Here is a 16,072-nt window from a genome sequence, read left to right as displayed (position 1 = left end):
GGAGAAAAAAATCACAAGTGTTTGTAATCTAAGCACTGCTCCAGCCATTCTTGAGACACAGTCTCTTACCTCTTAGAAGTCTAGAGAGCACGTGGTAACTTACGGGATTGCACAGTTTTGTCAGGAAAGGACAAACTGCCAAGTTCCTAATGTGAGTCTTGCCCTTGTTTGCGGCAAAACATGTTATCAGCTGTTTGTGAGGTTTATGTAAGAAGGGTCGGAGAGAAGTTCCCTTCTGCTACCACCCAAGGGACCAATGAGAAATAATTGGCCTCAAAGAGGCAGCTTCTGACTGAAAGTTTGCATGCAGTGGCTTCTGAAAATGGTAGGGGAAAAGAGTCATCTACCAAGAGCTTAATATTAATAAAAGTGATATGGCACATCTCATTTCTGAGGTTTAAAAGATAGCTAGGGTTCCCTCCTGGCAGGAGATAATTCTATACTTACACAATTGCCGAGATTACTCTGTGTGAATTTGAAACTGGAAAGGGCCCTTATATCAGGTTGCCACCCTGGAAGTTCTCAATAGTGAGGCAGACTCTCCAGCTGGTTAATTCTGATATTCAGAACTACTACAGCCTTGGCACTTTGGTAAGCATCAGATCACCAAAGGCCCAATCCGGGCTTTTCTGTATTTTGTGGTTGTCCATCCCTTTCCAGATTGGTGGTGCTGGTATTCTTTCCCAGAACTGTCACAGTTCCCCTTAACCAGCTGGCAGCCATGTGCCTCTCCCCTGCCCATCACCAGGGGTGATTTCCCATGCCCAGCTGCAGGGTGGAGCATTTCTGTGGGCCGGGAGGTGAGGCCGAAGCCAAGTGCCAATCCACCTCACTTTACCCCGCAGGTGGCGAGTCCTCGGTGAGCTCCGTGGCCACGCGCATTGTAATGGGCAGTTGGTGGCTATTCACCCTTATCGTGTGCTCCTCCTACACGGCCAATCTCGCTGCCTTCCTCACCGTGTCCAGGATGGACAACCCCATAAGGTAAGGTCTATTCCTCCTTCCAGGTCTGGGACCATTCAGCTCTGAGAGGCTGTAAAGAGAGGCTTCAGCCCTGTCGAGGGCAGCCTGGTGTCTCGGAGGCAGAGACAAGTTTAGATTCTGGATCTGCAACTTGATGGTCGTAATCTTTAATGCATGAAGAACTCCACTCTTTTTGTATTTTATCTTGTGCGCCATTAGATAAATGTATAAATTGATTAAGTAATATTTCCCTGAACATTTAAATGCTGCTCATAGGACCAATAAAAAAATCAAAACATTAAGAATTAACAAATTGTTTCCTCATATATTTAAACACTGATTACAAATGTATTTAATCACAATTTTCTAAAAATTTAATTAAAATGAATTAAAACCACAAGTCCTAATATATTTTTCAAATCTTCAAAACACCTTAAAACTGTTTTTAAGAATATGCCAATTATCACACTGCTTAGAAAAGTTATTTCACTTATGTTTATAAAATTATTGAAACCAAGGGCTAAAAATATTTCTTCATTTTACTAAAATGTTAAAAATATGGCACAAAATATAGTGAAATAACTTGGAAATGCCTTTGTTTTATGATCAGATTCCTACATGCTATGTAAATTACAAAGGATTTTGGACAAAGTGAACCTATGTTGGATATGTGCTGAGGTCACCAAAGGCACAGACAGATCCAGTCTACACTTCCTTGGATATAGTATCAGTTTCAGCATCACCTCTCATGTGGTCCCTGATTATGGTTTTCTGGGTCCCTGCCTTCAGTAATTTTCCCTTTAATTCATCATACACTCTATCATCATATTGATTCTTTTGATCCACAGCTCTAATCAAGTCATCCACATTCAATCAGCTTCTATGGATCCCATCTGCCTATTTAAAAGACTTGAGACTCCTCCTTAACTGGGATTTAAAATTCAGTATGATACTATCTAGCTTTAGTTTTTTAGTTGACATTTTTATTGAGATCATGATAAATCCACATCCATTATAAGAAGTAATGCAGAGATCTCATAATATCCTTTAACCAGTTTCTCCCAATGGTAACTTGTCCAAAACTATAGTATCATATCAAGACTGACTTCTCCACTTGTACTCATTTCTGTGTGTCTGTATGTGCATTTGGTTCTACACAAGTTTATCACATGTGTAGATTTTTGTATCGATTACCACAGTAAAGATACTAAACAATTTTATCCCTACAAGGATCTTTGGGTTGTCCTTTTCTAACCACACCCACCTCATTCACACTTCTTCTACCTCCTGTCTTATTCCTAACCCCTGGCAACCACTAATGTGTTATTTCATTTCTAAAATTCTCTCATTTCAAATATGTTACATAAATGGAGTCATATCTTTTGAGACTGGATTTTTCACTCAGAATCATTCTCTGGAGATTCATCCAGAGTGCTGTGTGTATTAATAGGTCATTGCTTTTATTGCTCAGTAGTATCTGATGTACCACAGTTTAATGATTCACCCATTGAATGACATCTGGGTTATTTTGGTTTTGGCAATAATGAATAAAGTTGCTGTGAACATTTGTGTGTAGGTTTTGTGTGAACATAAGTTTTTGCATGTGTGTGACACATATCCAAGAGTGTAAATTACTGGGTCATGTGGTAATTGTATATTGAGTTTTATAAGGAACTATCAAAACTGATTTTCAGAATGACTGTACCATTTACATTACTACTAGTGAGGTCGGAATGATCAGTTTCTTTGCATCTTTGCCAGCATTTAGTTTTGTCATTATTTTTTATTTTACCATTCTGGTAGGCTTGGAGTGATACCTCACTGTGGTTTTAATTTGCATTTCCTTATTAACTAATTATGTTGAACACCTTTTCATGTGCTTATTGTTGTCTATTCTTTTTTGTGAAGTACTTGTTTATGTATCTTGCTCATTTTCTAATTGGATTATTTGATTATTACTGTTGAGTTTTGAAAGTTGTTTGTTTTAAATCTAGGCCTGGAGATTTCATATTTTTAGAGTTTTTAAGTTATGAATTAAAATTTTCATAGCTATAGGACAATTCATGATGTCTATTTCATTTTCAAGTCTAGTTGGTTTGTAATTGTTCATGTCTCCCATTTATTTGCTTATCTTCTATCTAGTTGTTCTATCAGTTATTGAAAATGGGGTATTGAAGTTGCCAACCATTTTTGAAGAACTGCCTTCAGTTTTATTTACTTTGCTTCCTGTATTTTGGGGCCCTATTATTTGGTATATATATTATGTTTATAATTATAATTGTAATATATTGTTAGATGATTCTTTTACCATTATAGAATGTCCTTCTTTGTCTCTAATAAAATTTGTCTTTAAGTCTAGCTTGTCTGATATAAGTATAGCCTCTAGTTGTCATTTAAATATTGTTTGTACAGAATATTTTTTCTATCCTTTTACTTTCAGTCTATTTGTCTTTGAATCTAAAGTGACTTCTATACAAGATACAGTTTTTTAATCCATTCTACCAATCTTTATATTTTAATTGAAGGCTTTCATCCACATATTTAATGTTATTAATGATAAGGAGGAACTCCTGCCATTTTGCCATTTGTTTTCTATGTATCTTTTTTGTTCCTCATTTCCTCCATTACTGCCTTCTTTTGTGTTAAATAGATATATTTTGCATACCATTTTAATTTCCTTGTTATTTTTTACTACAGTGAGTTACATTCTTAGTAATTACCTTCAGCATTACAATTAACATCTTAATTTATAACAACATCATTTGGTTTAATACCAACTTTATTTTAATTCATAAAAACTCTATTTCTACATCACTCTGTTCTACTCCACCCCTGCCCCTACAAATCCTTTCTGAAGCTGCCTGATCCCTTCCTTTTTAGGAGGTTGTTATTTTTTTTCCAATTTATTTAATGGACAGTCTTGTATTTTAGTTTTTAAATTGTTGTTTTTAATTGTTTTACTTATTGAATAAACCACAATTTATTTAAAAACAACTTTAAGTATTAGAATGCATTATTATACATGTTAATTGTTTCTAATTTTTATTTTTAAATTGTGGCAAAATATACATAACAAGTTTTATCATTTTAGCCATTCTTAAGTATACAGTTTACTGTCATTAAGTATATTCACATTGTTTCGTAAACATTACCATCATTTACCTTTAGAACACTTCAGCTTGTAAAATTCAAAGTCTATGCAATACTCCCCATTCCTCACTTCCCCAGACTCTGAAAACCACAAATCAATTTTTCTCTATAAATTTGACTACTCTAGACACCTCATGTAAGTGAAATAATACTGTTTTTGTCCTTTTATGACTGGCTTATTTCACTTAGCATGTTTTCAGTGTTCATCCATGTTGCAGCATGTCTCAGAATTTCCTTCTAACATTCCATTGTATGTATATACCACATTTTGTTTATCCATTCCTCTGTTGGGGAACACTTGGGTCGCTTCCATTTTTTGGCTATTACTTAATAATGCTGCTATAAGCATAGATATACAAATATCTCAAGTGCTTTCTTTCAGTAACTTTGGTTATATACTCAGAAGTCGAATTGCTGGTAATTCTAGTTCTACTTTTTCTGAGGAACTGCTTTACTGTATTCCACGGCAGCTGCATCATTTCACATTCCAACCAGCAATGCACAAGGATTCCAGTTTCTCCACATCCTCATCACCACTTGTTTTCTGTTTTGCTTGTTTTTGTTTTCATACTAACTAACTATCCTAATGGGTGTTAATTGATACCTCATTTTGGTTTTAATTTGTATTTCCTTAATGAATAATGATGACAAACATTTTTTCATGTGTTTATTGGCATATCTTCATTGGAGAAATGTCTTTCAGAAATGTCTATTTAAACTATTAAATCATTTAAATTTTTAAACAAACCAATCTTTGAATTTTTTTTTTTGTTATTGAAGTTTAGGAGATTTTTTATATGTTGTGGATACTAAATCTCTTATCAGATATATGATCTGCAAATATTTTCCATGCCATGGGTTGCTTTTCCATTCTGTTGATAGTGTCCTTGGATGCAGGAAAGTTTTTAATTTTTGTAAAGTCCAAATTATCTATTTTCTGTTGTTGCTGGCTTTGCTTTTGTTCTCATATCTAAGAAATCATTGCCACATCCAATGTCATGATGCTTTTCCTGTATGTTATCTTCTAAGAGTTTCATAGTGTTAGGTCTTATATTTAGGTTTTTGATCAATTTTGAGGTAATTCTTGTACATGGTATAAGGTAAGGGTTCTACTTCATTCGTTTGCATGAGGATATTCAGTTTTCCTAGCGCCATTTGTTGAAAAGACTGTCTTTTTCTCATTGGGTGGTCTTGATACCCTTACTTAAAGTCATTTGGCCATATAGGACAGTATTTTAGAGCTTTCTATCCTATTCCATTGTTCTATATATGTTTGGCTTCATGCCAGTACCACACTGTTTTGATTACTGTACCTTTGATTTTGAATTCAGTTGGTTTGAGAGCTCCAACTTTGTTCTTTTTCAAAATTGTTTTGACTATTTGGGATCCCTTGAGATTCCATATGAATTGTAGGATGGAATTTTCCATTTCTGCAAAAAAAGTAATTCTTTGAGCAATTATTTAGCAACAGGGAGATAATTTCTGAGACAGCATATCTGAGACTATTTTTTCTATTACATTTAAACATGAATGAAAACTTGTTTGGTGTAGTATTCTTGGGTCACAGCGTTTCACCCTGACATTCTGTAGAACTCGCTCCATTGCTCTTCTTGTATGTAATGCTGCGGAGAAGCATGAGATGCTCTGTTCACCTCCTTCTCTCCTCCGCTCTTGATCGCCCCTTCTCGCTCTTTCCTCTCTTCCCTTTTTCTCCCTTCCTCCTTCCTCCTTCCTTTCCTCTCCTCGCCTCCCCTTTCCCTCCTGTTTTACACTTTCTCCCTCTTCCCCCACTTTAATCCTTCCTCCTCCCTCGCATCTCTTTCTCTCCTCCTCATTCTTCTTGTCACTTTCCTCTTTCTCCTCCTTTTTCTCCTCCCTTTCTTCCTTCTTCCCACCCTTCTCCCCTCTTTTTCTTCTTCTTCCTTTTCCTCCGCGTCTTCCTCCTCCAAACCACCGTTTTCTGCTTTTCCCTCATCTCCCCTCTCATCTCCCTCCTCTCCTCCACTTCTCCTTTCTTATGTTTTCTTCTTTGTAATTAACTTTAATAATATCTTTGAATTCAAGAACTTCAATCAACTTTTAATAAGGAGTCAATCTATATGTCATGAATTATGATTAGAAAAGCCATAGTGTAGCTTTTCTTAACCTCCTTTCTGGCATTACTGTTCTGTGTGTCAGAGACAAGTGCCGGTGAGCTGGGGTTTCTGCTCACCGTATCTCGCCGAGCCCGGAGGGATCCACGGGCCTGCCATCACTGCTACTTGGAAGTGCCTTTCTGAGCACATATAAAAGGGAATCCACTAAAATGGTATACTTTCAAAGCAAGATGAATTTATGCCTCTCAGTGTTGTTTGCCTCTAATATGCTCCCAACTCCCACAAATGCCTGATAGCATCCTTCCTTAGGTTCACAATTCATGATTTCCTAGAGTTTAAAATTTTTCCTGGTTATTTCAGTAGGTATCTGGAAGGCTGACTAATGGAAAGCTGCCCTCTTTTTGTCCATGTATCTTTTTTATTAATCCAAATGAATTTCAATCTTTACATTTTCAAACTAATATGAAACCATTCAATAATTACAGTCCTCCTTATAAATGTTCCCAGTTAGTGACCGTATGAATGTCCTAGTCTTTGGAACATATAAATTCCTTTAAAGGGCATTGGGAAGATTGGTATCCAAGAGAGACTGAAATTTTCTAGAGAACAAAAATGTACTTAACAATTACCTTAAGCAGTTTTTCGCTTTTTCATTCGGAATGGTATGAGGTACATTCAGGGAGGGAGGCTTATCTCACTCTCAGCTCACTAAATATTCTGAAACTAAAAATGTTGCAGAATATTGTAATTAATTTCCATTACTACTACAAATAGATCTTCACCTGTTATCATGATGAAAGCAGTCATTTGAAAAATGCAGCATTAGCAGGTGGTTTGGCACTACAGGCAATAGTGGCCTGTGTTTAGGAAATGGTTTGGTTAAAAATCCTAGGTGAATAGCACCTTACATTTTGAGGGATCACCTTTATCTTAGAGGCTGTTGTTAGAAGGCAGAAGCCAGTGGTGTGACTGAGAGAGTGAGCTGAGGTTAGTTGTGATGAGCATAGTCACTGAAGCTTGACTGCCAGGGCTCTCTTACTCCACTTGGTAGTTGTATGATTGTGGGCAATTCACTTAATCTCTCTGTACTTCACTTTTCTCATCTATACTCAGGGGTAAGAATAGCATCTATCTCATAGGGATATTGGGAGAGAGTACCCCATATATATGGTGAAGTTTAGAACATTACCTGGCACATATAAAGGACCATGTAACTCTAGATACTATTATTGTTGACAAGGACCTTGGTAGCCAAAGGAATAGCTCTGAGGTTTGGAGCACTGGACTGAGGAAAGCAACATGACTGGGAGATGTGGAAGGGAAGATGACAGCCTCGGAAGTAGGCAACTGTGTTTAGGTAGTGTCACCAGCTATCTAGATGACATTTATCACCTGTCCTTTGTGGTTCTTAGTTTCTATATCTGTAAATTGAAGAGGTTGCTAGAAAAGGTCTAGTCATGGTATTTAAGATGTTTGTTCATCTATTCATTGAATTTGAAAACATCAGATCTATAAATTAAAATGAGCAACTGCTTCTTACAGATGAAGTCTTGTGCTAAGGTAGGGAAAGATAGACACCCATAATAAAAACTTGTCTTGTGCCTACACATCCACACAATTTCAGAGGGGAAAATAAAGAGACTGAACTTACCAACAGTCTAATTTATCCCAAGGTAGTTTTCCTTCCAGTCATCTTAATATAAAGAAATAACCTTTGTTCATACGAAACTTGCTGTAAACTTTTGATTTTAAATGTTGTATCATTATTTGCAGTCTTATGATAAACTGAAAATCTACATGACCTTGGGTTCAGTGATGACTTCTCAGATGCGATACCAAAAGTTCAATTGTTAATTGATAAGAAAAATTTGGTAAGTTGTACTTCATTAAAATTTAAAACTTCCTTGATGAAGACACTGTTAAGAGAATAAGAAGACAAATCACAAACTGGGAGAATATCTTTGCAAAACACATAACAAATAAAGGATTAATACCTAAACTATGCAAAGAACTCTTAGAGTTGAACAATAAAAAACCAGACAATCCACTTGAAAAAATGGGTGAAAGATCTGAACAGACACATCACCAGAGATAACCATATAGCAAAAATCCATATGAAATATCATATACCATTAGGGAACTGAAAAACAAAACAGTAAGATATCACTACACACCTATTAAATGGCCACAGTGCAAAACACTGATACCATCAAATGCTGGTGAGGATGTGGAGCAACAGGAACTATGTCAGTTTTAAGATACATTTATACATTTATCCATAAAATGGGAGAAAATATGAACTGAGCAGGGCTAGTTATCAGTGAGGCCAAATAAAGTCAACTTACCAGTTTTTTTCTTTCATTCATCATGATATTGGTGTTATATCTAAGAAGTTATGGCCAAGCCCAGGATGGATAAATTATTTTTTACAGACTGAATTTAAGAGCTGTTTGCACATGGATCATTGTCAATTTGGATGTGAGGATTCCATTTTAAAATTAATGTGTGGGTAAAGACATTGAACAGTTATCATAAGCAATTGGATAGGATCTGAGTTTACCTTACAAGCTTGCAATTTTTTAATGGCATAGTGTTTTATATATTTAAATTGAACAACTGTAGTGGTGCCAGCACTCTTCAGGTTGCCTCTGGTACCCCATCCCCTGTTTTACTATACCTGCTACCTTCATACTCTCACATACCCACCTTCAACCATCAAGTCATGCAAGTTGGTAACCTCTGACATAGAGGACTAGAACAACTCTTTCCAAGTTAGCAAGCCCTATATATTTTTGTTGTTCAAATGGCGTCACACAGACCAACATTGCTGACATAAATTAAAATCTCAGGCCTCATCTTAAATCTCTTGAATTAAAATTTGTACCTAATGAGGTCTTCAAGTGATTTTTATTCACATTAAAGTTTAGAAAGCATTGCCTCTGATAAGAAAATAAAGTGAGCTATAAAATTCTATTCTAATAGGCTAAAGTGACTGGCTGCATCAAACAAATACATTTTAACAGAGCTACACATCAGTTTCTGCTTTTGGGACACAAACTGGGCAAGGAAGGTCATACATATTTATTTTACTTGTGAAAAACATTGTGGGACTTCCTGTATGTGCCAAAATGAAGTCACAAGTATTGATTATACCTGCCATCATTAACAGTTATGAAACTGGAAGAACATGTGGTATCTGTAAGCATTTTAAACATTGGGGTACAGGTGGGTTGGGAGGGAAGAGAAAAGATACCGTGCAAGCAGTAAGCATAGGAAAAGTGGTGAGGCTATCCAATATCAGACAAAGTAGATTTATATCACAGAGCATTACAAGGGATGAAAAGGGACATTACAGAATGATAAAAGGGGCAATTTCACCAGAAAAAAATTCTAAATGTGTATTCATCTAATAATGAAGGATCAAAGTTTATGCAGTAAAGTTTAACAAATACAATAGGAGAAATAGAAAAATTTTAAATAAGTTCAGATTTTAACTTCAACTTCTTAGAAATTGATAAAACAAGTAAACAAGAGACCAGTAAGGCTATAGAAGATCTAAACAACACTATCAACCAACTTGATATAATTCACATTTATAGAAAATAGACCCAACAATTGCAGAATATACATTCTTTTCAAGGATGCATGGAACATCTACCAAGACAGATCATTTGTTGGGCGATAAAATTAAATTTCAATACATTTCAAAAGAGTAAAATCTTACAGAGTTTGTCTTATCACTATAATTAAATTAAATCTTAAATCCATAAAAATAAACAACCTGGGAAATCCCCAGTGAAATATAAAAAACATAATTCCAAATCTGTGGGTCAAAGAAAAATATCACAAAAGAAATGTAATAAATATTTCTACCTAAGTGATAATGAAGACACATATGTCAAAATTTGTTGAATACAGCTAAAATAGTGCTAAGGGAAAGTTTACCTTTAAATGCCTATAAAGGAAACAAAAAAATGCTTAAATTCAAAATTTTAGTTTCTCCCTTAAAAAGAATAGAAAAATAAGAACAGGCTAAACTCAAAGTAATTTTAAAGAAAGAAATGGAATGTGTATAACAGAAAATTAGTGAAGTCAAAAGTTGGTTGTTTAATAAAATTGATAAGCCCTAAGCAAAGCTAATCAAGGAAAAATTACTATCAAGAGTTAAAGTAGGGATTTAGTGATAAACCTTCTAGACATTTAAGAGGATAATAAGACTATTATGAACAACTTTATGCCAATAAATTCAACAAATTAAATGAAATGGATAAATTTCTTTAAAACACAAGAAATAGAAAATATGAGTATCTATGTACCTATTAAAGATAGTGGATTTGTAAGCCTGCTACAAGAGAGTTTCCTGGACCAGATGGCTTCACTGGTGAGTTCTATCCAATACTGGAAGAAATAACACTAATTGTAAATTCTTTAAGAAAACAGAGGAGAAAATGTTTTTTAATTCATTTAATGAAATTCATATAACTCTGATTCCAAAAGCTGAAAAAGATATTAGATATTACAAGAAAAGAAAATTACTGGCCAATATTCTCCATGAATTTAGATTCAGACCAAATAGTAGCAGATTGAATCCAGCAGTATATAAAAAGGATAATATATCATATTTAAGTGGAGTTTTATTCCTAGTATATAAGCTTGTTTCAATATTTGAGAACCAATCAGTGTGATTCATCACATTAACAAATAAAGGGCGAAAATGACATGATTATCTCAAAAGATACAGAAAAGGATCTGACAAAATTCAGCACCCATTTATGATTTAAAAATAAATTAATTAAAGGAAACTTCCACACCCTGATAATATGTACAGAGAACTGATTACTAACAACATACTTAATGATAACATCTTGACTGCTTTTCACCCAACATTGTATTGTGGGTCCTTGCCCGACCAACAAGCAATGAATGGAATTAAAGGCTTACAGACTTGAAAGGGAGAAATAACATTGTCTTTATTTTCTGATGGCGTGGTCTTTCTAGAAACCCTAACAATCTTCTAATAAAATTAAATATAATAAATAAATCTTCATAGGTTGCAGGAAACAAAGTCACTATACAAAAATCAGTTTTATTTTTATATGCTAGTGAGACAGGGACCGTCGGTGTAGTCAGAGTAGGGTGAGGGCCTCTGAAAAAAGCAAGGCAAGATATTTGCAGTCAGAGCAATGTAACTACATGCAAGGACCCCCCTCCCCTACTAAACCTCTATGTTGAGCATTAAGCTCTAGAGTCATTCTTCAGTGATATCAGTTAATGTTCCCCAGATAAAGAAGAGTAGCACATGTTTTATTATGCCAATCATTTGTAATCATGTATAATATTCACTTGAGCATACTAAAAGGCCCAGGCCTATGTGCTGTCTTTCCTCCTTCAGATCTGAGGAGGTGATTTTGCAAACTGAGTAACTAATTTAGCATGCAGACCCAGCTGTAGATGCTTGGTAAAAGGCAGGAAGAACTCCATCTTAAAGATAAGATTGCATTTTAACACCTAGGAAGTTTAAGAGGCAGGATTTTTTAGCAAATAGACAATACCTCAGCCCACCTTGGGTTGGGGGCTGGGCAGGCGGCCTTTTGATATGCTCCCAGACCAAGACTCCAGTATCCCAGAGAGAAATCAAGCCAGGAAATTCCTTATGTTAAGTAAATTTTTAATATTCAGGGATCACTTAACAAGTCTACACCCCTAAGCTTTTTTTCACTTTCCCAAATACCCTCAACTGCCTATAAAACACCTAGATAACACACCATCACAGACTCTCTTGTCCCCTCCTGGCATGAGCCAGGAGCTCTGTCCTTTCACTTTATCTCTAAATAAAAGCCTGTACCTTGATCTCCTACCTTGAGTGTTTGTGAAGTTCATTCTTTGGCTTCGTGAACAAGAATCCCGGCATCACTAGGAACCAATAACTGGAAAACAAACCAAATTATAAAATAACAATTATAGCAGCATCAAAAGCATAAAATTCTTAGAATACATTTGCAAAGATGTGTAAGAATTATACGTACCCTTCATGGATAAGTTAGTGGAAAATGTTGCTGAGAGAAATTAAAGATCTAAATAAATAGAGAGGTATCCCATATTCATGGATTGGAATACTCAATATTGTTGAGGTGGCTAATCTTCCTAATTGAGCTACAAATTCAGTGCAATCTTCATCACAATCCCAGCAGACTTCAAAAAAATAGAACTGGAAAATATTCTTCTAAAAAATTACATATAAATGCAAAGGATCTAGAATAGGACAAAGAATTTTTAAAAAGAAGGACAAAGTTGGAAGACCAGCACTACTTGATTTTAAGGCATACTGCAAAGCTGTAGAAGCATTCTGCATGTCCTCTCTAAATTGATCTAATATAGTTTCTCAATGCCTCTGCTTCCCCGGCTTCTGTATTCTCCTCAAAGATCACAGGTAGTTTCCTGCTCAGCATCCTTCTCTTAAGCTAGTTCATATTTTTAGAACTTTCTTCTCTGCTTTTTGCTTGGCCAAAACTGACTCATCCTTGGGGTATCTCCTCAAATGGCACCTCCTTAGAGTGGTCTTCCTGGATACATCTCAATTTAAATCACCCTGTTCTATTTTTCTCTTATCATAGACTTTTCTTTCTTAGCTATTGTCACATTGTATAACTATGTGTTTATGCATTTACTTTTTGTTTAATATGCATCTATGTTTCTGGATAATAAACTCCATGAATCCAGAAACTGTGTTTGTCTCTTATTGTATAGCCAATGCTTAGTACAATATCTGGCCCATAATGCAATAACATAGATTGTATGGCTTAAGTAACAGGAATTTATTTCTCACAGTTTTGGTCTCTGGGAAGTCTAAGATCTTTGAGCCAGCTGAGTTGGTTCCTGGTAAGAACCTTCTTCCTGGCTTCAGATGGCCTCTTTCTTTCTACTGTATCCTCATTTGGTGGAGAGACAAGGAGTTCTGGTATATTTTCTTCTTTTAAGTTACTAATCCCATTATGAGGGCCCCACCCTCATGACTTCATCTAAACCTACCTACCTCCCAAAGGCACCACCTCCAGTTACATTGCGGGGAAGCACTTCAATATGTGAATCTGGAGGGAGGGCACAACCATTCAGTCCATAGCACAATATGTGTACCACTACATATGTTAAATGGAGGGGTTAATTATTGAAGGTAGATTTGTTCTTTTTGGCCCATATACAGAAAATTAGGAACTTTGGGAAGGACAATTCAAGATACAAAGTTTAGCTCAGAAAAAAATAAAAGAAAAATAGCAAGAGTTCTTTCTTGGTGTCAGACCTGTCTGAAATGGAGTAAATTCCTTGGGAGGTAATGAATTGAATATTCCCAGAAGTGTGTCTGCAACAAGCTGGGAATTATGAACATCACTCCTAAACTCTGAAGTCACATATTCCATGCTCTCTGTTCTTTAGGTCACATTCAGTTTATGGTTCTGTATGCAAGGGAGGAGTTGGTTTTTTGTTTTTCTCTATTTTTGTCTTGAGGGTAACTGCTTACGTTGGGTATACATACTGGTCTTCTGCTCGGCAAAGTGTTGACTGGACACTTTTTTCTAAAGGTTAAATTGAAGATTTCCTAAATCTTTTGATTTTTTTCATATGTTTTACTCCTCTATTGCTCTTATGTTCAAGGATCCATTAGAATGATAAGAAATGCAGTTTTCAGTCTGTGTACTCTTCCGCACTTGAACCATGAGATTGATGAATTGAAAAGCTACACATTTTGTAGCTGTGATAAGCCATCCATTTGCACAAACTGGCTGTAGAATTTGTATTCATGCTCAGGCCTATAAATGCATAATATATGAGCAAAAATTATGTTTCAGGAAAGCTGGGTTCATAAGGGGAAAATGTTATGTGCATCCGCTGTGATGGGGTATGCCCACTTCTCTCCTGTCGCATCTGTGACTATAGCATTGTGTTATGAAAGAAGCACCAAAGGCATGCAGTCCAGCCTTCTGAAGCAAACACCTGGTTCCTTAGGCAACATAGGGATAGGGCTTCTGCAGGCTTATCCTATAGACATGTTCAAGAAGATTATCCTCCTTTATGGCAAACCTAAGGTGTGAGGAGACCTCAGATTGGTATTTCTCTCACCTTTTTTTTTTTTAAATAGACTATTTTCTTGAATCATTTTAGGCTTGCAGGAAAGTTGGGTGGCAAATACAGGAGAGTTCCCATATAGGTTATCCCACACAATTTTGTCTGTTATTAACATTTTGTGTTGGTGTGATACATTTAATGAGCCAACATTGATACATTATTATTAGCTAAAGGTCATAATTTACTTAGGGCTCATTCTTTGTGTTGTACATTAGATAGATTTTGATAAATGCATAGTGATATGTGTCCATTTTAATAGCATGCACAATAGTTCCACTACCCTGAAACTTCTCTGTGCTCCACCTAGTCATCCTACCCTTTCTTGCCTCAAATTTTACTTTTAACTAAGCAGAAACTGTGATCATTCTAACCACCTACCTGCTCCATGCTCTCTAAAGCTACTCTGTCAATACATTATATCCAGTCTACCTCTCAATCTCTCAAATATGTGGCATTTCTATATTCTCTCTGCCATATCCAGGTCCTAATGGCCACTTAGTTTTTTTATGACAGCCTTCTGACTTTCCTTTCCTCTCTTCTTTTCATTCCTTCAAACTTTTCTGCATATTTCCAGCAGAAACATCTTTGTAAAGTAAATTCTGATCAAGTCAATTCCTTCCTTTTAAATCTCCAGTGTTCACCTCCTCTCCCCAATATATGTCAGGTTAAAATTCAGCTTCCTTAGAACACCTGACCTTGGCCACCTTTCCAGCTTTTCCTTTATAACTACATGTATGTTCTGTTCTGTCTCAAATTGCTAAGCCTTGGTGAGTATCTATATATACTTCCTGTAGTTAGCTAGTTTAACAGTTGAATCTTTCAGGATGTAGCTTTTTTTCTTATGTGGTATGATTTTCTTTCCTTTGTTGTTTTCTATGGTAGTTTATGTAGAATTTCATAAGTTGAGTTATAACTGTTTATTTGTTCTCTTTATATTTCTATCATCAGACTTATTAAATTGAATTATTACTGTTCATTTATAATTTTCTTCATTAGACCATAAGCTCTTTGAGGTTAGAAACTGTGTCACTTCTATATTAAAATTCTCCTTGGTAAGCAAATGGCTTGACATTTAGCTAGAACTTAGTGGGGTTTGGTTATGAATGAATGAGTGGACAAGATAAAAGACTTAGGGGACCTAGGCGGTAGGAAAATAAATAAAAGAAATGAGTATTGAAAGCTGAAGGAAGCAGTGAACGGCTGTAAAGAGAAAGTGGCATAAATGAGGCTGCTGCTGAAACCTGGGGGAGGCTATGTGCTGCTGAGATGGAGCTTGTACAATGTGATGTGGGACATTTGGATGCCAGAGAGGTGATCTCGAACTACTGAGAGGGATACAGTGACAACTTGAAGTGATATCACCCAGTGTGTGGTGGAACCCTGACTCCTGTATCTTTGGAAGTGAAACAGGCAGGTTAGACTGATTTGATGTGCAGTCACTACGGAACCATTAATCTTTCAGCCAACCCAGGGGTTTTTGGTGGTCAGTGACTGCTTCTAACAAACCCAGGCCAAGTGTCTTGGAAAAGAAGTAGAATATTTGTGACAAATTTGGGGTCATGGGGAGCTGTACTCCATTTTAATTATTATGGAAAGAAAATAATGTGTTGATAAAGCAAGTAATGGGAAGTTTGCAAGAAAGGGAAACTATCTTACTGAAATTTAGTATAATGGCATGAAATAGAAGGAAGACATAGGCATAACTTGGCAGTTATCTCAGACTACAGGGAATTTCAGAAGAA

At 35.9% G+C, this 16,072-nt stretch overlaps 1 protein-coding gene across 6 annotated transcripts in view; it reads left to right on the top strand.

The window, feature by feature from the left end:
- Positions 1-16,072, top strand: part of GRID1 (glutamate ionotropic receptor delta type subunit 1) — a 699,381-nt gene that overhangs the window by 591,023 nt on the left and 92,286 nt on the right. For all 6 annotated transcript variants that reach the window (XM_073241118.1, XM_037003097.2, XM_037003096.2 and 3 more), the window contains one exon: positions 846-984. In XM_073241118.1, the coding sequence (XP_073097219.1) occupies positions 846-984 (139 nt within the window). The remainder of the gene's footprint in view (positions 1-845; positions 985-16,072) is intronic.

The sequence above is a fragment of the Manis javanica genome, chromosome 7 (genome assembly GCF_040802235.1).
Source record: "Manis javanica isolate MJ-LG chromosome 7, MJ_LKY, whole genome shotgun sequence".
NCBI classification, from domain to species: Eukaryota; Metazoa; Chordata; class Mammalia; order Pholidota; family Manidae; genus Manis; species Manis javanica.
This window is presented reverse-complemented; position numbering and strand designations above follow the sequence as displayed.